This window comes from Betta splendens, chromosome 3 (genome assembly GCF_900634795.4).
Source record: "Betta splendens chromosome 3, fBetSpl5.4, whole genome shotgun sequence".
In the NCBI taxonomy this organism is placed as follows: Eukaryota; Metazoa; Chordata; class Actinopteri; order Anabantiformes; family Osphronemidae; genus Betta; species Betta splendens.
The window spans coordinates 19,424,091-19,450,446 of NC_040883.2; the positions used below are offsets into that span (position 1 = coordinate 19,424,091).

Below are 26,356 nucleotides of genomic sequence, written 5' to 3' on the forward strand. Positions count from 1 at the left end.
AACAAACATGCATATCGTCGAGTTGTATTTGTATAATACAGAATCATGTGTCATGGGTGTCCATTGTGCTGCACTGCACAGAGTCACAGCAGGCGACTTGTGAGGAATGTAATCAGGCAGGTGCAACAGGTATAATAAATGACACAGGTGCTTGGGAGAGACATGCAGGAATGTTTCAGCTATTCACTCGCTACATGGGTAAGAGTGTCTTCCATTGTTCCTCTGCATAGATATTATTATTATTTATAGGGCAAGTCTTTGCATAGTTTCCACTGAACTATTTCCTGCTCTCGTAAGGCGTACTTCACACTGCACATCTGCTACTGTACACATTGCACCACAACCAGCATCAAAGAGCTGCATTGTGTAACAACAGGGCAGCATTGCACTTTTGAATACAGGAAAAATGTCAAAATTATATAATCAAAGTCAAAATCCATGGATCTATCCAACTGGCCAAAACTAAACAGGCGATACTAAACATCCTCACCTTGGCTTATAGACCCTAAAAGTAAAAAGGGCTGGTTAAATCGTGGCCCATGAATACACACACAGATATATAATGAGACTTTTATTTTGGATGGGAAAAGCTCACTTCCTGTTTCTGTTTTCAGCACACAGCACAGTTAATCTGGACACTACATTAAAAAATATAAGTATTACAATTCCTGTAGCTAAATTAACATGGTAATTTGAAGCCTAATGTTTGTCTGACTGGTGAAATAAAAAACCAAGAAGAGAAACTGACTAGTCTCTATTTGTTACTGGTAGTTGAAGGCCAAAGGGCGTCCTCGCAGCCAGACACATCACACGACTAAAACGGTGTCCAACCTTCTTTGCTCGACTTTGTACAACTGTAAATATATTTAATGTGTGTGTGTGTGTGTGTGTGTGTGTGTGTGTGTGTGTGTGTGTGTGTGTGCTGTGTCTTGTAAAACAAAATGGGAGATTCTAAAATTTTTCAAGTCCTGTGCACAAGCTTCCTCGGGTTATTCTGGCCATCAGTCTGCTGTATGTTGCATACAATGAACATTTCCTTACAGGAAAAAACATTTACAAACACAGACACCAAGTTGCCATGTAAGAAAGATTAACAAAAATCTATGTGCACAGGGAAAACAATAATGGTTGTTTGTCATCTTTGGGCCCTCAGGCAGAACAACTTCAAAAACAGGCCTGATCCCTGCTGGACACCAGAAAGCACAGGTCTCTGTATGCACTTCAACGAAAATCGCAAAAGTGTCAGCTAAAGCAAAAAGAATCCATATGTGAGCACTCAGGACTGAGTTCAATAGCCTGCATCTACTGGTATAGGGCTCCGTTGATGCCTATGGGATGGGCACATCTGGAAAAGGTCCATCAATGCTGACAGATATATCCAGGATTTCGAGCAGCACACGCTCCCATCCTGACAACATCTTTTGGAGGAAAGGCCTTGCATATTTCTGCAGGACAGTGCAATACCACACACTGCATCTATGTCAACAGCATGGCTTGGTAATAGAACCTGCTGTCCATGCCTTTCACTTATTAAAAAATGTTTGGCAAATCTTGAAATGTAAAACAAAGAAGATGCAGGATGGGAGCAGTTGGAACCCGATGGCATATTAGGCAAGAACAGAACCACTATCCACCCCTGAAATATCAACAACTTACATGTAGGATTGCTTTGAGTTTGTTTGGAGTTGAGGACAAATGAACAGACTACATGTATAGTACACGTTGAAGAACAAAAAGCAAAAAACAGGATAGCTGCACAGCTAGCAGACATATTCCACAGGACCGTTTTCTGTAACTTGTCAAATTCTTGTGTACTTCAACGCTGGCAGTTTCCAGTCAGCCCTGAAAGTCGGGATAAATGAAGCAGGAAGCTGCGTTTGAAACACACGCCAGTTGTACAACACCACAACCCCTGCAGTCGCCAATGGTTTCGAAGGCCCAGACATTACCAGAGACACGGTCGAGGAGAGGTTTGAACAGGCTACCACCGGTCCGGCCCACTCCCGTCCACATTCCTGTGAGCTTCTAAAACAGGACAGAAAGGAACCGGTCCCCACTAAACACATGCAGTGCCTTGTTTTGGGAGAACACCACTTTCATAATCTTGTGAAGCTATCACATGCCGACCTTATGATACTAAATTCTTAACCTGGAGGGGGAGCTGAACAGGCTTTTGAATGTGACCTTATTTGTTAAGACCATTTGAAAAACAATGGGAGGTTCTGTTTCATAAGCACATGCACCCAACTGACACCTCAAGTGAACAAATTCTCCAAGATGAAGAGATCCACTGTATGTACGCAGCAGATGACAAAGAGATTTATTATATTACCTTAATTTCATTTCTACACAGAAATAATGTCCATGCTGTCAGCAGAGAAAGAATTTGCTCATTACAGCAACACTTAGGGTGAATACTTAAGAACAAGACCGTAGGATATACTGTATAACATGTAAGAATAACGCAGAAACACTGCCACTCCTGAACTCCTCGACACGTCCTGCTATACAAACATCCCATAGGATGATAACCTTCATCGCTCAGTGGGCTGAGCACTCTTTGGGCCCCATCTTGTTTCCTTTCAGCTCCTTCTACTCATGTGCCGGTGGAGATAAATGAAAAAAAGAATTACCCCCCCTCGCGCTCCTGCCGACACTCCAGACAGGAAGAGAAATACAGGGTCACACCACAGCTGACGTTTTGTTTAAATGAAGTATAATAAACAGCTAAAGTTGTTTTTAGAAGCTGCGTTGGGGAGGGGCTTGACCAGAAGAACACAAAGCAGCACCAGAAGGGAAGGATTAATACACAATTTGGGTTTATTATTATTATTTAGGCTTGTTCGCTGTGTTTATGACTCTACCAACAGCTTCCTCAGGTCTGTTGTTCAGAGTTAACAAACTTCATGTAGCAGTCTCTAAGCTCACAAAGAACACTTCATGGACCAGTAACTTCCTGTCGTGGCCGAGGAGCTGTGTACCCCACAAGTTAATCTGGCATCTACAAGTGGCGTGCTGCTGCTCCGGTTACCTTTGCACACAGCCAGCCGGGCCGGTTGTTTCACCGCATTTCCTCACTTAATCGCCCGGCGGTTCCAGTTACATATTTACTGCACGTCTTCCCATCTAATGTTTACAGAGAAAGACAAACATAAAAGCAGAAACCGTGTGACTGAGTCTAAGTGGGGATTGAACCGCCAGCTGTGGCGTCGTGCAGCACATTTGTGCCTGAGTCACACGGGGAACCACAGTCCCAGCGTCTGATCCAATCAGTCGCTGGACAGACAGCACATCAGCAGAACAACGCTAGTGTTTATACGACGGCTTCGATGGCACATTAAATCACACGTTTGTTAAACAGTGATGAACGCATTAAGGGCAGAGGACAAACAGTTGGACAGGGCAAGCCGGAGAGACGAGGAGCCGTGCAGGGATTCTGATAAGCGAATGAAATAAAAATGTAAGAAAGAGAGAAAGAGCCAATATCAGCCTCCCTCCTCCCAGGCAGCAGGAAAAACACAGTGGATTAATTCATCACCATGCTAAGCCTTTGCCCTCCTCTGGAATAAATTACCCAGTGACTTTCAACTTAGACTAAACACACACTACTGAGCCGAGAGCACACGGGAGAGAAAAAAACTGACAAATGAAGAGCGGCTGCACAGGTCACTGGTGTCTTAGATGAACCACATGAGGGGTTTGCCCGCATCCACAGGGAGTGACAGCGTACTGAGGGTTTAGACTAGGACACCAGCCATTTGCCTCATCCCCGCGGGGACGCAAGGGTTTGATTCCCACACTGGGGTTCATGTGAGCAAAGAGCGACGGCATTGCTCTCGGGATGCTTACAAGCTTGGCCCCCTTTACTGTTCCTTATTCAGAGAGGTAACGTTCGAGAGCAGATCCAGCATGTGGCGTTTAGTGGGGGGGTGTTAGGGGAGTCAAGGCCAGATAAATTGTACTGTGTTTAGGGCAGGTCTTTCTGTCTGTTTGGCCCTCTCCACACACGCACGCACGCACGCACGCACGCACGCACGCACGCACGCACGCACGCACGCACGCACGCACGCACGCACGCACGCACGCACGCACGCACGCACGCACGCACGCACGCACGCACGCACGCACGCACGCACGCACGCACGCACGCACGCACGCACAGCACGCACACACACACACACACACACACACACACACACACACACACACACACACACACACACCACACACCACACACACACACACACACACACACACACACACACACACACACACACACACACACACACACACACACACACACACACACACACACACACACACACACACACACACGACCTTGTACTTGAGCCTTATCATCAGCAGAGCAGCCCAGATGGTAACGTATCCTTGACAAAGACTCACATCACACTCCCAAACTTCTATTGCATTTTTTTTACACTGTAGACGCCTGCACATGTTCTTGCCCCGTGTCTCTCTCTCTCTCTCTCTCTCTCTCTCTCTCTCTTTCTCTCTCTGTCATGTAACATGTGAGCGTTGCGCAGTTCTACCACTTGCCTAATTTGTCTCCGTCATATGCGTGTGTACTTTGCCACAGCCAGCTGTTTGTGTAGATGCTGGTGATCATTTTTATGCTTTAGGTGATGAATGTGTATAATCCCCATTTGAATGATGGTCACATAAACCGCAACACAAAAATACACATAGGAAAAAAACACATAATTAGACAACAAAGCCATTTGAGATTATGTGGATGTAATATTCTTTCCATACAGGGCATTGATTAATTATTTTCGAGTCCTAAATTGTATGATTTATTTTTGGTTCCTTTTCTGTTCTTGTTCAGTCCAACCCTGAAGCTACATATCGAAAAAAAAAGCTTTATTGCTAGAAAAATGAAATATTATTTTGTAAATCAGCAAAATACATACATAGTGCATACTAATCTATTATCATGCACTTTCTGGTTGCGCTTTAATATTTTAAATAGTGACATCACTTGAAGTCTAATCGAGGGACTAGAACCCAGCCGGCAACAAGTCGTGGGGGCTTCTTCCACACAGACGTCTTGCTGCATACTGTTGTGGCACACACACACACACACACACACACACACACACACACACACACACACACACACACACACACACACACACACACACACACACACACACACACACACTTTGTTTTATTCACGTGTTTGCAGATGTACACGCAGACAGTACAGCACAGACCCCTTTTGTTTTTGTTAACTGGTCGCCACTCCCTAAAACCACCACCTCCTTCTACCAGAGTCTTCTTTTATAGGAGAAATAACAGCTCTCGACTAAATAATACAAAAAAGTGCGAAGCCTCCTGCCAATGAAATGACATCTGTCTCACATCCAAGTGCCCGTGAGTCTGAGGAATGGTGACAGGTCACTTCAACGTGAGCGTGTCATCGCTTACACAAATACCAAATCCGAAAAAGAATCATCATCATCATCATCACCACCATCGTCGTCATCTTGATTAAAAAGACCTCCTGCACACAAGCAGGCATAGTACAGTTTGTTATCCTCTGTTAGTGTAATTATTTGCGGTCCAATACAGAAATGGGACTGGTATTTTCTGCAATGATGTAACACACTGACGGCAGAGCTTTTGCTGTTAAGTAATTCAAGCCTGTTCAATATCGCCTCCTATTATCCACAAACGCATCCCAGTCTATAAACATCTCCACTGGTCTTACGTATGAAAGGCAAAGTTTAGGCCTCAGTAAGATCCCAGCAAAGAGGGGAGCATGCCGAATAACGAAAAGTGTAAATGGCAGAAAATGTGAAGCAGAGGCCAAAGTCGTGTCAACCAAGAGATATCGAAGCTTCTATAAACTACATTACTGCAGCGGAAAGATTAGAAATGAAAATGGTTACAAATGTTTGCTTTATCCTGACTCTAAGGAGAACAATAGTTCAGCTCTATGTGGAGGCCTGTGACCCCGTGACCTTCCACTGAGGGTACTGTACAGCACGTCACGGCCTAGTAAATCAGGAGCTGTACATAGTCATGTAAAGCAGAGTTTCGAGGAAGCAGAGGAAATAAAATTGTTTCCACACTTTTCACATACGGCTGCTTCTGCTTCTATTGCTTCTGGTTCGTCAACTTAGGTTTGGTTACATTTATGGTTCCTTATCTTAGATTTGCATGTGACACACAAACAAACAAACAAACAAACAAACAAACAAACAAACAAACAAACAATCACACACAGTCCGTGCAAACTTGTAAGTATGTAGGTTGCCTTACCTTGCAGCTCGGGGGTTTGAGGAGTAGTCCTGAGGCAGGATTTCCTTGATGCTGAGTGGTGTTAGTCTGCTGGGGTGAGTGGGAATCCTCAGACTCTTTTCCACTGTGGTAGACCACCCTATCAGAGATATGAATACTTGAAGCACAGCCCATGCTTCAACGCCACTTCAGCCTTTTTCTTTTTGCGTGAGAGCTTTACTTTGAGGCTATCCCAGTGTCATTCGTCCACTGTTTTGTTCTTTTTTGTCTTTTTAAGCTCCTAAGGTTCTATATAAATATGTCAATTATCTAGGCCACAGCAAAGCCGGTTCTCCAATTTCTCTAATACAAGGCATGAATAATATATCTCTCTATCCCCCACCCTCCGACCTGGAAGCTGATTTCCTCCCTCTGTTTTTCAGATGAAGTTAATTAGAGATTTCTAATAAAAGCAGCTGTCTTATACTGCAAAACTTGGACTGCGTTATCCTTCAGCTGGGCTGCTCAGATCCCCATGGACGTTGTTATCCCTCAGCCCTGCTCCTCTTCTCGCCTTCGTCGTACCACATCACCATTTTCTCATATTTCCACAACTTCACTGTTATCAAGTAGCAGGCCTAAACACATACACACACACACACACGCACAAGCAAGCGAACGAACGAGCGAGCGCGCGCGCACACAGACAGACAGGCAGGCAGCCCCCCCCACCGCCGCCAGCTTCACGCAATAGTTTTATCCATTTGTGTGTCCAAGGTTTCATATGTAGTCGTCCACCCCCACCACAGAGCCATCAAAATGATGCTGCTTTCTTCCCCCCTCTCCGTAACAATGAGCTTGCCTTCTTCAGCTCAAGACACGGGCCATAAACCGGTTCTCACGACACTTTGCTCCAGTCCTGAGTCGTTCATCATCAACAGGCTGAAATATTCACACTGCAGAGTGTTATTCTGGACGCTCGTTCCGACGTTAATAACCCAACGTAAAACATAATGCCATGCAGTCGGACGGAACACTCCATCTATCTCCAATTGGGGAAGCGGAGAAATCTTAATGGATGGCTTAAAATCTCCATTTACGCGTCCGCTGACCGGTTGAGGATGATCCGCCTGATATAAGAGGTCCAAACCCGGGTGCAGTTGGTTACAATGTCATCAAGCCCCAGCGTTTTGTCTCATTCTGGAGCAAATAAAGGATGTGGAGACTGTCGGGACTGGAATATATGGAGGTACCACCTCTGGAGAATGCAATCGCTTGAGAGACACTCAGAGAAAAAAAAATCGGAAAAAAACAAGACCGCGCCGTCTCCACAAGTTTCGAATCTTGAATCTGGTCCGGCAGGATTACTTCAGGTTGAAGAGGGAGGAGGCGAGGCAGCACCGAGCTACATGTTGCTGATTTTATGTTTGTCTATTCTTTGCCTTTTCTGGCGTTTGCCCTTCCAATTCTTCAGCACTGCTTGACAGCGGCACATCCAATAAAAGCACCCGCAAGGATTGACCTACAGCCTTTACTGACGTTAATGCAAATGAGCTGCGCGCAGCTAATCGGCGTCGCGCTCGGCGCCGCTGGGAGTTCCTGCGCTTTCCGTGGGAAATTTGAAAGCAGGAAAAAAGACTCGCATTCGACTGACGGACGCTGAGCTGGCGCTGGGCTGCCTGCTCGGTTTCCGCAGAGAGCCAATGTGAGCAGCTCCGGATGAGCTTTACACGGTTCTCTCCCACTCCCAAGTCAGTATAATTTGCACGTTTGGGCGTTTTACACCACTTCATGAGCGTCAAGACTGTGGAATAAACTGCGCAGTTACATCACAGTTAAATGTGCTGACGCACACATTTAAAGGTTTCCTAAAAATAATAGGCCGAGCAACATTTGAAAATGCACCTTTTTATAAAGTGTATTTTTTCCTAATGACACTTTGCTCTAATGTCAATGTTTGCACAACCTTTCAGCACAAGCAGCAACTGTCACTTTATTATACAGCTACTGTACTTTCAATTGATTTCATTTACTACTTCTGTAACAATAAAAAAGGCTATGACAAATAGTTCAAACATTTAAAGACGATACACGTCACATCACTGTAAGTTGTACTTTATTTAATTAAGATTCATTTGTTTATAAATTGCCAGTTTGGAGTCTTAATGAGGAAGTAGTTGTTTATGGTTTGACTGTAGATAAGACTAGATAGCATTATATCAAGTATAGCCTCTCCACAGCAAACAGATTACTGCAGTATATGAGACAGTGCAGTATCATCAGTGCTGCCAGAACTGTATCCAGGTGATGGTTCACCTGGTCTGTCCAGTCATTTCTCTTTATCCTTCCTAACAAACATTCATTGTTTAGTTAGTATTATTTTGTGTTTTAATAACCTTTCTTTGGGGGGGGGGCTTGAGTGGCTTTACATCAGATGATGAGAATGATCCCATTAGCTGAAAAATAGTCATCTAGTGGATCTCTTCTTATACATTCTGTAAAGTCAAATATGCATTTAATAGTTGTGCCTGCTTTTGTTTTGGCTGTGAGGTGCTTAGATGCTACCAGTCCAAACCTTTGTACATGTGGTTATGAAGAAAAATGCGGAGCCTACCAGAGTCTGACACAAACGCTGGGTTATGAATATGGTGACTAAAATAACCAGGGTGAAACAAAAAACATGCTGGCTCCATTATCGGTGATGACGGTCACTATGACTACAGATCGCACATCATGTGATAATATTCATGTTGAACTGGTTGATTTTGCATCCTGCCATTGATACAGTATTAAGTTTGCATCAAACAAACAGGAGCAATGCAATAGTCAAGGTACTGTACAGTAAGTGAAATGCTGGCAATACTCCTCCTAATCTCCCAAATTGCAGAAACATCTTCATCAGATGCAGGCTGATAACCCTGCATCATAAATCTGTAGAACTGAATTCCAAGTAAAGAAAGACTTTTTTTAAAATAACGCAATCTGTTTTAGGCTTGATGAAGTCCCTCATCGGCTGCGCACTCATCTCCACAATGAATAAATGACCTCTTGGCGTAAAACGGGTTAAATTCCCCTTTAATATGTGTCAAATGTTGTTGGCTTTAAAGAGCAATGAAATCAAACTGGCCAAACGCTGCACAATTGGCTGTTGTGTGTCAGTGGGACGCACAGTTCCAGCCTTGGCATGGAATAGAGTTATTAATTCAGTGTTTACATCAAAATTAATTAACTTCTGAAGTTTGAAGCAACAAATCATATCAGGGTGTGGCTGGGTTGCTTTAGTCAGGGTATGAGTAAAGAAACCAAACTATCAGCAGCGTTCAAACCATCATAAATCAGCCTCTGGCACTTTATTGCTTTATAAAACCAGTTTAATACAAAGAGTGTAAATGTTAAATAAATCTACAGTATGTTAGACAATGACGGATGATGCTCAGTTCTTTCAGCAACTAGCTGCATTATTCATGAGGGGATGACATGTTTACTGTTATCTTCTGTCACTCTATGTGTTTAACTCTCTGTTGCTGTTCATATACTTTATGGCGATACATGTTTGTAGAAGATAGGAAAATAAAGTTTGTCCTGGGTTTGCTGTTGAATATCCTAACTTTACTGAATGTACACTTTAGTTAAGTAGCTCCTGTGTTTCTAACAAGTCAAGAAGGACTAAAGGAAGAAACTTGAGAAGACAAGCACATGTAACATAAAGTTGACACAGTTATTAATATGACCCAGAATTTACCTCACATCATTAGAGGAACTTAGTTTAGATAAAAGGAGAAACTAATTAGCTACACTTGTCTGCCTATTTATTATGTACAGTAATTGCCATGTTTTGTATCTCCCAGCTTCATTCATATTCATGTATGCCAATGTGAAACCCAGAGTCAGGTTTCATGTTTCTAACACACTTGTAAATAGCTGATTGTGATTAATATGGAGGCAGAGATGAGAAAGAGAAACCTTAGTCTTTTCAAGGGAGCATGTACGTGTCACAATACTGAAATCATCCCACACACTTCCTGATTCCTGCTCCTCCCATTTCATCATGTCAGCCACACACAGCATCACCAGTTATTCACGTCACACATTTACCACCTTGTCTATTACGGTTGTTTCCTTCTGGTAGAAATAAATATTATGTTTTTACTGCGTTTTACAAGCGCCACGAGGGGGCAGTAGAGGAGTACATTTTCCAATTCTATAAAGAGTAGCAACAAAGTGGAAAGTTTTGCAATGAAGCAACTGCCAAATAAGATATAGCAGGTTATAATTCATATGTGGGTATTAAATGTTTAGGGACTGTCTCTCCCAGTGCACCAAGCTAGATCACAAGTGTTGCTAATGAACTGCACTACAGCTATTTTTGTATATCAGGTATTGTCACACAATGTAACATCGGATAAATAAAAGAACATGTTAAAATTTAAGAGAATATGCGCTAAACTAACTAATGTCGTAAGCTAACTACGTCCTGAACAAATCCCAGTGTTATGTGAAGAGCAATCAGAGATTGTCTAGTAATAAACCAAAACCTGTTTTCTTTTTTGATCCACAACAAAGGTTTTACATTGACTTCAAATATAGCAGATAGTTTTATTACAGTGCATTATGGCATGAAATGATATCGGCAAGGTAAATACGAAAATAATAGAAGTTACGATATTCAGACCCATGATACTGTTAGTAAAGTAATTCAGTTCATAAAAGCGTCTCCTGGGATTAAATTTCAAATAGCTGAGCAAGTCAGCGCAGGAGAAATGCGCCTGACTCTCAGTGCACATAAAGCTTGTTTGCCGACCACGAGCACCTGTAACAACTCCAGGCTCACAAAAGGATCATAGCTGTCATAGACGGTTCAGCGACTGTTCTCATCAGACCAAAGCAGCTATTGGGATAAAGGTCATTCACATCACACAGCTGTCCACATCTGCACTAATGACATTTAATGTTTTATTTACACTGCTAAAAAATATAAAAGGTATTTTATACCATTATGTAAAACCTCCTTGTGTTATTTGTTATTAAACTTTACATTTGTAGTGATTCAATGCTGGAGGCTTCTTTCTTGTTGATAATAAAGACTAACTGCATCTGTCTTTATTAACCACCCTGTCATCAGCTGGATGAAAACACAGGGCGTTTTATCCTAATCCTGTCTTCTCCTCGACTTTGTCAGTCTTTGAGTAATTTGTCAATGAGTCCGTAGCATTTAGATACCCAACTGTAAAACCATGTCTGTAAGCTGCACACACTGCTGATAAATACACAACCAAGTACACCAAGTAAAAACAGGAACGGTTTGCAATATAATGTCCTAAAAGGCCTCCAACCGCACTGGGTGTGTTATTTGTTGCTGCTGTAAAAAGGGACTCTTTTTAATAAATGACAGTAATGATCACACACACACAACCCTTGCACCACGCCACCTCATTCACTCCAAGAAAACCTCCAGATAATGCTGTTTTACCAAGATAGGGATGGACTATGAAACCTTTTGCAAGACTTGATTAATAGGTCAGAACAGTGTAAACTGACTTTTTTCTGTATTTTAAAAACAATCATAAACTCAAAGGCTTTCACAAATAGTGTGTGAGAAAAAAGAAATGCAGTTGTTATTTCCTGCTAAGAATGTGGCTTACTTACACCAATATTTGCTTAGCTTAATTTCATGTCTTAAGTTCAGTTTCATGTTATAACTATTTACATTTATGCAGCTGTTGTAATTGAATCTGTGCATTGACACTGTCAGTATGTATTTGCTTTATATTTAGTATGGATTGTAAACTATATTCTGTACAAGGGAAAGCACAGTTATCTCTGAAAGTAGAGCACTCAGAAGCATTAGATCTTTAATCCTTTTATCCTCATCACTGAGATGTTTAGTCTCAAGTAGGCTTTACATTATGTACCATGATGAAGTCATTTCATTGATTGTTCTGTCCTAAAAGTAATTAGTTTTACTATAGCCCAGTCACTAAATCCTTAGGTTCTGCTTACGAGCACAAACTGTTTGGAGCTCAAAGTCTGTCCGTGTTCAGGATATTAACATTGAGGTCAGATCATATACACACTAAACATTGCGATTAGATATAGACATCCTATTGCTACCTTCATTCATTACTGTGTCATTCAGAAATCTATGAATATATTTTTATCATGCCGTTTCATCTCCACAACTAGATGGCAGCAGAATGCAACCATCAACAGGTTGCCACTACTTTACTTTTTTCATTTAAAAATGTTAATTAATAATGTCATTTTATACTACTAGCTATTAATTCCATTATTATTCTTATTTTAACATAAAGCCCATGGATATTTAGTTTGTACATAATTAGTCTGCATTATGCAGTTATATTTACATCTTTTTAATTTACTGTCAATTGTAATATTTTTGATGACTAATGCGTCAAGTTTTACTACAATTCACCAAACAGAAAAGGTAACATATTAAACAAGGACACAGGTGTCTTAGTTTTTAAGAACATTCATAAATGAAGTACAATACAAAACATCACTTACATTCTTGGTTTGAGCCATACATTCTATAGAATTCCTTGACTAGTACATGCTGCAAAGGAATCATCAGCTTAAATCTTCACACCAAAAACAAGTTTCACTCTGTACACAGAATTGCTTTGCAAACAAAAGCAGCCACACAGTACAGTGAGAACAAACTGGCCCAGATTTGCAAGAACACAGAGGCAGAAGGTGTACAATATCAGATATGGAGCACATACATTCCAAGTAAATGTAGAAAAACATGAATTGGTGGGAAATCCAATAAGAGTATAATAAAATATAAATAACTGTTAAATCAATTACAATCCTTATAAAAACAGTGAAAAATGAATATTGTTTAATGACCTTCATAACCACTTTTATACACTTGTTTTAAAAAAACATTTTTTTTTTTTTTTAAAAGAACTTTGGAACTTTCTAGTGTCAGAGTTACCATAGAAAAGGCCATTTCTCACCTCCTGTGCCCTAGTTTAACATGACATTCACATACCACATTGTACCTTGTCCTCAACATTAAGACTTTCTAGATGTACAAGCCATAAAAAGTTCAGTTTCACAATAACCAGGCCAGAAATTCAGTTCATATTGACAGTGGTGTTTGTGGTAAGCACAGATATAGCTGTTTGCAAAGGGACTGTGATGCATAGCAAAGTCAAATCAATACAGTTCATACATTCATTTAGGACAAACACAGCCAATCTTAAAAACAGAGCTGGGCATCATGTGTCATAGGACAGATTTGTCAGGTCAAGTCCCAAACTTGCCAAATGAAAAGCCTTAAATTACAAAGAACAAAAAAAAAAGTGGTCCAACACAAAGGTTGGCCTTTCAATTAACCTATGGTGCAGGTCTGCTTAAAGAAATGCAGTGATTAACGGTTTTAAAATCTTACAGCTATAGTGGCTATACAGTACAATTCCAGACGGTGGCTTTGATTTTGAAAAGTCAATAAAAACTTTCTAATTCTGGCCAGGCTAGTGGAAGTAGGACTGCAGGGTACCGCGGCGGCGGACATCAGTTGTCCAGCAGTGGAAGCCGCCACCCAGGGAATTGGCATGACGAATGCTCACCTTTATGGTCTTAATACCTGCAATAAAAAGTTGAAAGATTAAATGAATGCTGTGTAAAATATAAGAATAGGCACCATAATCTGGAACACCCAATAAACCCACCAAGGTTCTCAAACATTTTTTGAATGGTGGTTTCATTGGCATCAACCATAACACGCTTCTCATCCAGCATCAGGACATTCATGGACAGCCATTTGGAGGACATCCACAGTGGGTGGTCTACCAGAAACAGACAAAAATGGTTCAAACTACTCCACTCCTGAGCTACTGCATGAAGGAGAAGATCTATATTCAGTACCATCAGGAATCAGCGGTGTTGGAGGTTTCACAACAGTCCATCCAGCCTTTTGGAACATCTCAATCTGGGGGTAGAAAACAGCTGTGGTAATAGTGATCAAAAAAAAAAAAAAAAAAAAAAAAAAAAAAAAAAGCTAAGTGAAGCAGACGCGAATAGTGACTCACCTGATGACATGGGCGATCAGGGTTTGACAGCACCAGTCCTGGTCCAATGATGTTAAAAGTGGCATCGATGTGCATGGGGTTAGGGTCCTTGAATGACACTGTGTGGACTTTATACTCTGGACTGAGATGACGACGCATCCACTCAATACCCATGTAGTTTGTAACCTGGGAAAAATAAGAGGTTTGAGGCTGTTAAACATGTTCACCACACACCTAGACGACGCAGAATTACAAGTTTTTCAGCCTTCACACCTGACTCCTCTGGACAAAGAGGTCTCTCCCAGCCCGAATGAAATCGGCTGCGTCGAAGCAGGGCTCATGCTCGGTGGTCACAAACCTTCCCTGAGCAGCCAGTTTGTGTCTGTCCTCCACAGAGCGAATGGGGTAGTCCTGCATCGAGAATTATTTACTGTGCAGCAATAAATAGGAACATACACTGTACCTTCTTGCCACATAAGGCAATAAATACCACAGTTCGGCAGTTTGGCTGATATCAGGAACAACACGTCAAGACTGACTTAAAACTGCATTAAGACATTAGCCTTATGGTATCTTCCGCGATAAGGCCTCACCTGGTCATATAGCTCATTAGCCATGGTGGGTTTAGGGGCAGTGGTCCACTTGGCGCCTTTTCTGAAGTACTCTTTGAGCAAAGGTCTGTAGGCCCGGTACTCAAAGAAGCGAGCCCTCCAGGCCATAGGAGCCTCAATGATCTCGTTCCCCACCACCAAAAGGATGTCTCTGGGCATGGCAGCATACATACCTACAACCGATGCAACATGACACATAAGCAGCATTTATGATCTCACACCAGTCTGCATCTTTTAGTAATCATCTCTTGATAATTTGAGACAGTGCTCAGCCCTGCCCTGAAGATACAAGTCATACTGTAAATGGGAGAAACTTCAAGCATAAGCATTCAAGCATCGTTCTTTTACCTGTTGAAACGAAATCTGGAGTTTTATACTCAAAGGACCAGTCGATAGGTTCTGGCCTCCTCACAGTAACGCCCTCGTGCTGCAGAATATTGCACATTTCTTCAATCTCAGCAACAGCTTTTTTCAAGTGGTCCGCAGGAAAAGACTGGCCGCCGTGCTTCTCATAGAAGGGCCAATGCTTCTCGTATGTGTTAGCCTATGGAGAGATGTGCAGCGTAGCGAGTTAGGCCTCAAAGCATTTGTGTCTTATGTCTCATGCAGGGTGCACATTTCACTTTCACCGTTCGACGCCATGTCTTACTTTTACTTCTGCAGTGAACGGAGGCACGTGGGCGTTTTCAGCACGACCCACGATCACCTCCTCCAGAGGGTCCCATTCATTGTAGCTGCACACGGGAATCTCCTGCTGCACAGTCTCGGTTACATGTTCCTCTTCAACTGCGTGGTGTTGCTGAGCAGCCGCTGCACTGGAGGTGCTCTGGAAGACGCTCTGCGCCCATCCAGTCACCGCCCGGCCGAGCTGAGCAGGGAGGAAAAATAAACAACTTACCAACAAATAGAGAAAGGTGCTTTGATACGGAGCGAGTATTGAGAGTTGTAAACCTTATGTAGTTCCGCGTGTGTGCTAAATGTAACAGGTGACAGAAATTAAGTTTTAATTAAGTTCCCCACCTGCTCCCATTTTAAATTCGGTTAAACTTGCAAAGCTGATAAAAAAATGCTGTAAAAGTTTTTTGGTGCCAAAGTACACGTAGCAGCCTTATCTGCGTAAACTGTACATCGATGCCTCCGGCGTCACTGAGTTTGAGTGCATCTGTGTCAAACAGCTGTTCAGTCACTCAAGGACCACATGGTTTGGAAAAAAAAAAAAAATCAGCAAATGCGCACAAGTCAAAAGCTGCACTACGGTTCCTCTCAAACCCAATTGATTAATTAGACGGGAGCTAATATATTTTTATTTTAGTAAACTCCAATATGCCCATAAAAACCCTACCAATTAACCTGATAGCCAGTAAGTGAAACACGTCGCTTAGATGTCACCTACTGACGAAAATGTCCAAACATTTCTTTATTTGTGTTTCTGCATAAAACAAACAAATTAACGAACCAAATAAGATAGAAGCTACCGTTATACCAACCATGGCTCCGATCAGATGGGCTGCCTCGGCCCCCCTGCTACCTCCTCTCAGACACCTGACTCGCAGCATTGTCCAATGTAATAATGACTGTGTCAGTGAAATCAAGCAGCGGCGATGGATCCACTCCCCAGTTTGCTCATGAATGAAGACGCCTCGGTGCGAGCCAAATTTATAAGGGTTGCTGCACGTCACACTCGCACCATTGGTCGCTTTCGTGTTGTGGGGCGACGTGACTGGAGAAGTGGCTTTCTGAAACACTATCCCTGACGCCAGCACATTCTTATCAGCTGGATTGATGGCGTTTGAAATTTCCATTGACAATATCTGAATTTATTTTTTTTTTTTGTTTGGAATATTTTTTTTAGGGTTGGAGTCTTTTTCTTAGACGTGCACGCGCTTTGGTCCCCACAGTGTGCAGGTTCTCAACGTGAACCTGTAAAAACGTGTTTGAGCAACACAAAATCTCACACAGGATGGCATCAGAGCAGTTTATTACATGATATAATGTCTGAGAATAGTTCCAGACTATAAATTACAATTAAACAATTCATGCTTGCTTACTTGCCTATTCTGATTAGAACGATATTACATTATTGACACTGATAGGTTATCAGTGTGACCCGACCACTCTGCAAAACAGATAATAGGAGAGAGAGAGAGAAAGATAGCCTTGAGCAGACAGAGTCGCCACATGCTTCACTGGACTGTGCTCACAAGGGTTTCATAACCCAAAGACCTCAGTGACCCGCTCACTGGCACAGAAGGTACCTCTCCTTCTAAAGGACTCTATAGAGAATTTTTAAGGAGCATTAATTAATAGCATCCACTCCACCAAGTGTTAGTTACTACTGCTACAAGCAGACACCAAAATACAAAAGAAAAAATGAAACTTTGCCAACATTCAAACTGTAATATGACTGTTTTCGGTTTTGAATAAAGTAGATTTTGATTGATTGATTTTATCTTTATTTGCGACAAGGGGCTGATTGACTTCACAGCAGCAACAATGCTTTGGAGCCAGTGAATTAAAGTGGAACACAATGGAAAGAGCACCATCTGCAGGAATAACAAACTGCTTCAAAAGCAACTAAAAGGAGGAGTTCAGGCACCTATTGATGAATCCTGTTCATTTTGGATTTTATTTTATAAATTTGTTCTGGGCTGTGTATGTTTCTACCTGTTCAGAAACAAGGACATTCGTAACTAAAGGAAAAGCTCGATCTACTTGTATTGGACCAATATTTATTTGGCCTCTGTCTGGGATGGTGTCTATTTTTGGTCCAATTGGAAATATTATCCATTCAATAAGAGTCTGATCGAACGTATTTGATGACATCATCAGTGATGATCAAAGAAAGTGAAACCTTTTTCAAGTGAAAAAACTCCTCAGCTGCCCCGGGGCTGACATTTGCGACCCGCCAGCTACAAACAGCTGACTCGGGAGACCGCAAACGGTTGTTTGTCCAGATCACAGCCCCGTCAGCTGTACTGTATATGAGTGGATGGGAGAGGAACCCTCATGGTCGCCAGTTTGCCCCGCTTCTCTGAAAGACCTGCGACTGTTGATCCTCAATGATCTCCCCCTTCCGAAGTAAACTTTTCGTGTTTTCCGAAGAATGGAAAGTGAATCATTTTCCCCCAGTCTCCCGCATTTTCCAGGAGCCTGTTTTGACATTCTTGTGAAAGAGCTTTAGAGAAAACGCTCCGCCCCACTAAAATCTATTTGCAACGTTCCCCATTTTTCCCTCGTATGTGTACGTAGAAACCAAGATGTTGTTGTATGTTCTTTCAGTTATTTTATCAAGCGTCCTGATCATACTATTCGCACTTAAAACGTATTACCCTTATCTGTGGATGGATATTTTGTACGTGGGTGAGCTACTGTGGATTTTAGCGACTTTTACTTCCATGCGCAGGAGGAGACCGTTGTTCTTGGCTGTGGACCGATTCGCGGAGCAGACAGCTGCGCATCCGGACCGAACGTTCGTTGTATTTGAAAACCAAACTTATTCCTACACCGCCGCAGATAAAAGGAGCAACAAAATTGCCAACGCCTTACAATCACTCTGTGGATACACATCTGGAGACACTGTGGCACTTTTCATGGGCAATGAGCCCGCCTTCATGTTTACTTGGCTGGCCTTGGCTAAACTGGGCTCCCCCGTGGCTCTTCTTAATCAGAACATTCGCAACAAGTGCCTGCTTCACTGTTTTAACTGCAGCAAGGCCAAAGTGCTGATAGCAGCTTCAGGTACGCCCGTGCACAGCCTTCTCATGCATTCCATGCAGCTGAGTCTTTACGCCCAGCTATGATACAGTCAGTTTTATAACAGCTGTTTCAGCTTAAAGTCTGATCCTGAGCAAAATTTGAAGGTTTAAGCTTATTTCAAAAGAAGTTAAAATGACTTTAGCTCTGAGATGTATGGGGAAAAAAACCTGTGAAACACTTACGTTTTTGTGGACAAATTTATCTGGACCATTAATTGACTCTCGTAGTGTTGATTTAAACTGTGAAGGGACTTCAGCTAATCATTAAATGCAACTATTAGCCACCTGAATATGTGACCTAACTGTACTGTTCAATGTTGTGAAAGAAAACAGTGAATTCAGTCTTTTGTGTTGACAACATTTGATTTGGTTGAAAAAGAAAGTAAAAAGTAAAAGTAGGATTTTCATGGGGTCATGAATTGACCTTTCAATTTAGTGAAGCAGCTTAAAACTTCAAGGATTTAAATAGTTCTCCACAAACAGCAATGCCCAGTACTGGTCTCATTCTGCTTGGTTTTCTCAAGGCTTTAATGCAACAAGTCCAAATGAAGGTCACTCTCCATGTGAACACAGGTCCTAATGGTTTTTTTTTCAGAGCTGAAGGAAGCAGTGCAGGAAGTGCTGCTCTCCCTGTCTGAGCAGGGTGTCACCGTGCTCCTGATGTCAGAACACTGCAATGCTCCTGGACTCCAGAGCTTCCTCGATAAAGTGAATGAGGCTTCAGACGCTCCACTTCCTCGATCAGTCAGATTGCACATCACATACAAAACCCCTGCGGTTTATATTTATACGTCTGGAACCACGGGTAATGGAGAGACTGCACTTTCTGTGTCTACTGGTGTTTCATCTACATCAACGTCTTTCATTAGTGCTGTTTGTGTCTTTGTGTCTCATTTTAGGTCTCCCCAAGGCGGCTGTGATCAACCAGAACCGCCTCTTAAAAAATCTGGCGGTTTTATCTTTCAACGGCATAACATCGAGGGATGTTATTTACCTCAACTTGCCCTTGTACCACACAGCTGGGTTTATGATTGGCTTTATTGGCTCCATTCAGACAGGTAGACAATGGAAGCATAGCTGAAAGCAGAATGTTGACAAACTGACTCCTAACGATAAGTGCTTAGTCTGTTTATTGCATTTTGGCTTTATTGGTTGAGCCAGAAGTTTCAACTGTGCTACAGTTCACTGTGCATTCATACAGTACATGAGTGAACTGCAGTAGACTCTAATGACCCATAAATCATCAGAGTTGGTAAATCAATGAATTCATTTACTGTCTTTACATTTGTGAACAATTTTATTTGTTGCCGGGGGCAACACTTTTATCAAAACTTGTATCTCTACGATGGAGTGTAAGTTTTTATGAAAAAAACTTCTAGGGTAACGTGTATTTAAAGGTAAAATACTAAACAAGGACCTAAAATGCTAAATTGAAACTTTGTTTATGTTTACAGTGTTTAGCTCATAATCAAATGTTGCTTGTGTCTTATTTTGAAGGGTCTACAATCATTCTGAAGAGGAAATTTTCTGCCTCTCAGTTTTGGGACGACTGCAGGAAACACAACGTGACTGTTATCCAATACATAGGAGAGGTTTTGCGTTATCTCTGCAACATGCCAAAGGTAAAGCTCTTCCTATCGTTGACAGTTTTTCAGGTCCTGGTTGTTGGAGCTTGTGAACTTGGCTGTGACAAACGACCAAGGAAGCAGATCAAGGCAGACGTAACTTTCCAAATGTGCACATTCCCGCCGCACAGCTGGCTTACCGAAATAGAAATAGTCAAATCTTAACTATCAGGTTCCTGCCTACAGCGTCGTTAAACGAGCACGGGAATGCGTACAATATATTTGACCTCTGATACGATTAATATTCTAAGTCAGCCAGAATGATTCGCTGGGATCTCTCTTAAAGATGAATTTAGGAGTACTGTAAACACACTGCCTACATGTACGGCTATTCAGAGTATCCAGTTGCATCACATGGAGTGCAGGCTCAGTTTACCGCGTGACCCTTCACCAGGTGGAGGAGGTGGTTTGTCTGTATCTGGTCACTTCTAGGAATAGATGCTGGCCTTTACTAAGGAAGGCCATATCTAGCAACTTGGCAGCCCAGCTCCCTGCGCTCATACATGATCTTAGGATCACACTGAATATAATGAATGTGTACTGTATCTTATTTTGAATTGTATAACTGTATAATTTGATACCACATAAAACAACAAGTCAAAATGGCAAGTACACTGTAACAGGAGCAGTGCTGCACGTGTTTGTAAACGTAAACAATCTGCACAGATGGTGCACATGGGCGGATGATGTGGACGGTGGGTTATATTATGAGCTCCAGATCTGGGTTCATCTTTGGCTCAGGCGTTGAGCTCCCGCTGCTTTGCAACAGTTCAGTGAGATGACACTGGTGCCTGGATGTGTTGGAGCCTTGTAGATACTCAGCTATATATGTCCTCCAGCGCTGGGAATTGAAAGATGCCTTGTACAAACTGAAAACAACAAGATATTCACTGATAAAATCAGAGCAGCACCCGTTATATGAACATCTGTGCAAAATGCTAGGATTCGCCACACAAGATGGCGGCACGCAACTACGCCTAAGAGTAGGGATGGAGTCAGAGTCATTGTGAGCCATGAAAAAATAAAAATCAGTCCTTTTAATCAACCAGATAATGTAAATAAAACAGGATGCAATTAAGAAACACTCTTAATGAAAACTGTAAATAAAGTGAACCGGAGGCACAAAATGACTAATAAACTTTACCAAAACAAAGCTTACACATGAAGCTAAGGCAAAGCTAACACATGGAGCTGAGGCAATGCTAACATATGGAGCTAAGACCTGGCATGAATGAAACGAAACTAGGCTGAACTTGGAGACAAAAATAGGTGGCTAATGAGTAATCGCAATGCATGACCTATGCTAAGCAATGCATGGCTAACATGAAAAAGTTACACACAAAAGCAAACATTATGTAAACCAGACAAAACGTAGACATACTGGAACACGGAACTAATGGTTGGCACCAACACACGACTTATGACCCGAGCAACGTGTGATTAACGAAAACTGTAAACGGAGTCAAAAGGTGGCGCAAAACGACTAATAAACGTAATCAAAACAAAGCTAACACATGGAGCTAGGGCAACACTAACACACGCTGAACCACCAGGAATCAAGGCGTGCGTGGTCTCCTCCCGGCCACTAGGAATCAAGGTGTGCGTGGTCTCCTCTGGACCAACAGGAATCGGATCAGAAGGGGTTCTCTCTCCGGACCATCACAAGGAACAGGAATCAGGTGTGTGGTCGCCACATGACCACCAGGAACAGGCAGAGGTGATGAGAGTGGACGTGTCTCTAGAGTGTAGCGCTCTATGGTATCCGTGCTGGAGGTTGGGTGGTGTGAATGTGAATGTCAAGCCCAGGTGTCAGGCCATTGTGCAAGAGGGCTTGAACCTGGGCGCACCGAAAGTAGTAGTGAGGTGGGTGGAAAAGTGGCCATTGCCACTGAGCCATGAACAATGTCCCTCTTTCTGTAGTGCCGGCAGGGTAAAGCAGGTGCCACTCTAAGCAAGGAACATGGAACTGGTGTTGTGGCTGGAGCTTGCGTAGGGACTTGACCAAGCCGGAACCAAGGCAGGACATGAACTTGCTTGAGCAGGATATGACTGCAGTTCAGAAGCCCCCAAGAAGGCCCCACTGAAGTTCAAAAAGCACAATGGCATCATTGAAACTTGAACTGAGATTGGTGACTGCTGCTTAGGAGCTTGTACTGGAGTCAGGAGAGGGCTTGGGACATGAACGGACTGAGGTCCAGTAGTCGAGGCCCTGGAGGAAGGACGAGAGTCGACAGCAGTAGTCTGTAGATGAGTTGTAGACACATGCAGCGACGCTATAGCTGGAACCAACTGTGACGCTGTAGCTGGGGCACCGTGACTGGAACAGGATGACAGACCATGACTTGAGCAGGTAGAAAAGTCGTGACTGAAGCACAACGTGGAGCCATGGCTTGAACAGGATGTGGAATTGGAACCTGCAGGGAGGCGAAGGGGCAAGCTGTGGGGCTGTAGCAACAGCAGATGGCGAAACAGTGGCTGAAACCGGCTGCAGTTCTGTGGCTGATGGGGCAATGGACTGTGAAACAGGACATGAGGCAACAGAGGAACACAAAGCAGGGGCTGCGGTTATGGAAGATGGTGAAGTCAAAACTGACTGTAAAGCTGTGCTGGAAGGAGCCGGGAGCAGATGGAGTCGTAAGCCCTGAGCCTTCGGCTCTTTTCCAGTAGCTCAAGTTTCAACCAGTGACAGGGTGGTCACGGCATCTGACGAGTGGGTTGTCCCTGGTAGACACTCCAGACGGAGACAGCCCGAAAAAACTGGGGAATGGAACTTTCAGAACTGGTTTGAGAATTCCTAGCAAAAGGGTGTGAATCAGTCCGTGTGGCTGCAGTGGGGCATGAAATAGTCCATAGGGCTGCAGCAGGATGAGGAGCAATCTGTGAATCTGCAGCAGTGCGCGATGGAGTCTGGGAGCAGTCCAACCAGTCCATGAGCTGGCTTATACTGGAGAAACCTTCACAGTCAGCCAGGGAGTAGCGCGGCAACCTTCCTGGACCAGTCCGGAGTTGTTAGCCTGCACGTTAGCCGAATCCAGAAGAGGATACAAGAGCTTATACAAAGACTTAGGGACGGCAGATCATTGAGCTGCTCTGACGGGATCTGTTACTGGCTGAGTCATTGTGTTAGGATTTGCCACACAAGATGGCAGCACGCAACTACGACTAAGAGTAGACATCGAGTCAGAGCCGGGGTAAGCCACGAAGAAATAAAAATCAGTCCTTCTAATCAACCAGATAACATAAATAAAAAAGGATGCAATCAAGAAACACTCCTACCTAACCTAACCAAAACAAAGATAACACATGGAGCTAAGGCAACGCTAACACATGCAGCTAAGACCTGGCATGAATGAAACGAAACAAGGCTGAACTTGGAGACAAAAATAGGTGGCTAATGTGTAATCACAATGCACTACTTATGTGCTGAGCAACGCATGGCTAACATGACGAAGTTACGTACAAAAGCAAACCTTACGTAAACCAGACAAAACGTGGTCGTACTGAAACACGGAACTAATGATTAGCACCAACACACGACTTACATGTGACTAACATGGCAGAGTAAAACAATACACAAACATGACAGAAGCAGACTCAACCTAGATATGCTAAAATATGGAGCTAATGATTGGTACCAACACACGACTTATAAGCCAAGCAACGCGTGACTAACAAGGTAACAATAATGCGCACATGACAAGATAAACGTTCTCAAAACAAGACTAAGTGGAAGGCTTGGAGTTTATTTAAAAAGGGAGGCAGAGGGGAAGGTCCGTGCATGGAATTGTCCTGATAGCAGGGAGTTACTGAGGGGAAGGGGGAGCAGCCGTGGTCCAGAGCAGAGGCGTGGCATAGTGAGGCAAACACAAAATACAAGCAGGTTTTGGCCCAAGTTCATTCTTTCTTACGTTTTTTACATTTGGTTCATTCAAGTACTTATACCAATTGTTTCCAGCCTTCCTTCAGTACTTGAATATTCTTTAATTCATTTTTTAGAGAGAAAATGACAAGGACCATAAAGTGAGAATGGCCATTGGAAACGGGCTAAGGGCAGAGATATGGACAGAGTTTCTTACTCGCTTTGGGAACATCCAGATCCAAGAATTTTACGCCGCCACCGAGGGAAATGTGATATTTGTCAACTACCCCGGGAAAATCGGAGCTATTGGAAGGGTCAACTTTTTTCAGCGGGTGAGAATATAAAGACCTGTGCCTCTAATCCCTTTTTATAAGGGACCTGAGTAAGTATGGAATGAGTATGTGCAGGGAAATACTGTAAGGAGACTGGAGTGGTTGCGTGTATGTAGTGGTAGTTAAAATCTCACCTCTGTGGCTTTATCTGCCATGTTTTCCCTTAATGATAATCCAAGACCTGGTGTTTGTCACCAGGTATTGTAGGTTTACTGTGCTTTTATTAGTAAGCAGGCCACACACTGTAATACTTATGCCTTGACTTTCCCCTTTAGATGGTGTTTCCCTATGTTCTTATTAAGTATGACATAGACAGGGACGAGCCAGTTCGAGATACTAATGGTCTCTGTATTGAGTCACCCAAAGGTAAGAAAAAGACATTTTACCTTCACGTCTATCCATTCAGAGACCGCTTCTGTAAAGGATGTTAATTTTCCTTAAGGTGAAACGGGACTGATGGTGTCGAAGATCACGGACATGGCTCCCTTTGTCGGCTATGCCCAGAATGAAGAACAAACAGAACGGAAAAGACTCCGTAATGTTCTGAAGAAAGGAGATCTGTACTTCAACAGCGGAGACCTGATGAGGATCGATGAAGACAACTTCATTTACTTCCAAGATCGCGTTGGTGACACATTCAGGTACAGAATTGTGTGTCATAATCTGATTCTATTCATGTCCCAAAAGCATGATCAACAGACTGAATTTCTAATTCTCACGTGAAATTATACTTTGGCCTTCATGAAAATCAATGAGAAGATAAGAAAAACCTTTAATAGTCCCGCAGTGGGGAAATTACTTCTCACAACAGCAGTACAGATAAGCGAGAATACAGCTACAGAACAATTTGTATATGTGTTGGCACAGTACAAAGCAGTACAGTATGCTTTATGTTGTATATGCAATGCAGTATGCAATGTTTTATAATATGATGTTCACCCTAACTGCACAGGTGGAAAGGTGAGAATGTGGCCACAACAGAGGTGTCTGACATCCTGACAATCAGTGACTGCCTCAAAGAAGCCAATGTTTACGGGGTCCAAGTGCCAGGTGATGGTCATTGACTGAGAACAATTAACCTTTAACTACAAAATAACCAAGATTTTCAAATGGCAAAAAATTAATGAGAATCTCGGTTCAGTTAGATTGCTAACAACCAGTGCCTTGTCTCTTTTGCGTTGTGTTGCCAAAGGGCATGACGGACGAATAGGCATGGCTGCTGTAACTGTGGTGGAGGATGGCCAGTTTGATGGGAGTCAGGTTTATAATCATGTGGTTAGGCACCTGCCCTCGTATGCCCGGCCTCGCTTTCTGAGAATACAGGTAATATTCCATGACAAACAAAAAGTGTGTTTATGCCACTTTGGCAGCGCTCAAGCCGCACTTTGACATTGCTCCTTTTGCTTCGACTCTTTATCTAGAATGCAGCTGAGCTGACGGGGACTTTCAAACAGATGAAGGTAAAGTTAGTGGAAGAGAGTTTTGACCCAGGATGTATTCAAGACCCTCTCTACATCCTTGACGATAATGACAAGAGCTACGTACCTCTCACTGCTCAGGTCTACGGCACCATTTTGTCAGGGAACATCAAACTATGAGGCGTTGGATGCTTTAAGCTCTCCACGCCTAGGATTACAGGAAAAGGGATGGTGTGTCTAGAAAAAATACACAAAGCTTTTCGACTAACAGAATATGAGCTGCTTCAGCAACAGCATATATTGAACTCTTACAGCTATATAAGAGACTTTACTTTATACTCTACTAGCTATATATATATATATATATATATATATATATATATATATATACCTATACCTATATATCTACTACAACTTCAGTATGTACCTAAAAATGATTATATAATAAAGGTGATAGCTGAAGTAAAACCATATGTA

General features: G+C 42.7%; 3 protein-coding genes across 5 annotated transcripts in view; 1 reads left to right on the forward strand and 2 right to left on the reverse strand.

Moving 5' to 3' along the window:
• Positions 1 to 7,945, reverse strand: part of pde8a (phosphodiesterase 8A) — a 30,791-nt gene extending 22,846 nt beyond the window's left edge. Inside the window, exon 1 of one of the 2 annotated variants that reach the window (XM_029143486.3) lies at positions 6,286 to 7,945. In XM_029143486.3, the coding sequence (XP_028999319.1) occupies positions 6,286 to 6,438 (153 nt within the window). In that variant the 5' untranslated portion in view covers positions 6,439 to 7,945. The remainder of the gene's footprint in view (positions 1 to 6,285) is intronic. The other variant, XM_029143485.3, reaches the window with a different exon arrangement.
• Positions 7,946 to 12,708: 4,763 nt separating this feature from the next.
• gatm (glycine amidinotransferase (L-arginine:glycine amidinotransferase)) lies at positions 12,709 to 16,538 on the reverse strand. Its single transcript, XM_029145252.3, has 9 exons — positions 16,378 to 16,538; positions 15,540 to 15,758; positions 15,239 to 15,434; positions 14,873 to 15,063; positions 14,553 to 14,690; positions 14,301 to 14,465; positions 14,137 to 14,200; positions 13,941 to 14,057; positions 12,709 to 13,855 (listed from the first exon to the last, which is right to left on the reverse strand). The coding sequence occupies exons 1-9, from the start codon at positions 16,444 to 16,446 to the stop codon at positions 13,743 to 13,745; spliced, it is 1,272 nt and encodes a 423-aa protein (XP_029001085.2). The 5' UTR covers positions 16,447 to 16,538; the 3' UTR covers positions 12,709 to 13,742.
• A 1,545-nt stretch (positions 16,539 to 18,083) lies between these two features.
• Positions 18,084 to 26,350, forward strand: zgc:158482 (uncharacterized protein LOC100009650 homolog). 2 transcript variants are annotated; one of them, XM_029145187.3, is made up of 10 exons: positions 18,085 to 18,628; positions 19,241 to 19,450; positions 19,545 to 19,703; positions 20,143 to 20,267; positions 24,267 to 24,461; positions 24,737 to 24,827; positions 24,904 to 25,102; positions 25,414 to 25,511; positions 25,654 to 25,784; positions 25,883 to 26,350. In XM_029145187.3, exons 1-10 carry the CDS (start codon positions 18,148 to 18,150, stop codon positions 26,057 to 26,059), a joined length of 1,866 nt encoding a protein of 621 aa, XP_029001020.1. In that variant the 5' UTR covers positions 18,085 to 18,147; the 3' UTR covers positions 26,060 to 26,350. The 2 variants fall into 2 exon arrangements, with proteins under 2 accessions (XP_055363142.1, XP_029001020.1); XM_055507167.1 differs by lacking the exon at positions 24,267 to 24,461 and having other exon boundaries at positions 18,084 to 18,628.
• Positions 26,351 to 26,356: the final 6 nt, after the last annotated feature.

Excerpts from the sequence above, each read along its gene's own strand:
- gatm (XM_029145252.3), bottom strand. The coding sequence starts at position 16,446 with ATGCTGCGAGTCAGGTGTCTGAGAGGAGGTAGCAGGGGGGCCGAGGCA. Across the intron at positions 15,759-16,377 it reads CCCATCTGATCGGAGCCATG|CTCGGCCGGGCGGTGACTGG; the intron begins GTTGGTATAACG and ends CTCCCTGCTCAG. Across the intron at positions 14,058-14,136 it reads AACACCGCTGATTCCTGATG|ACCACCCACTGTGGATGTCC; the intron begins GTACTGAATATA and ends TGTTTCTGGTAG.
- zgc:158482 (XM_029145187.3), top strand. The coding sequence starts at position 18,148 with ATGTTGTTGTATGTTCTTTCAGTTATTTTATCAAGCGTCCTGATCATA. Across the intron at positions 19,451-19,544 it reads TTATACGTCTGGAACCACGG|GTCTCCCCAAGGCGGCTGTG; the intron begins GTAATGGAGAGA and ends GTCTCATTTTAG. Across the intron at positions 19,704-20,142 it reads TATTGGCTCCATTCAGACAG|GGTCTACAATCATTCTGAAG; the intron begins GTAGACAATGGA and ends CTTATTTTGAAG.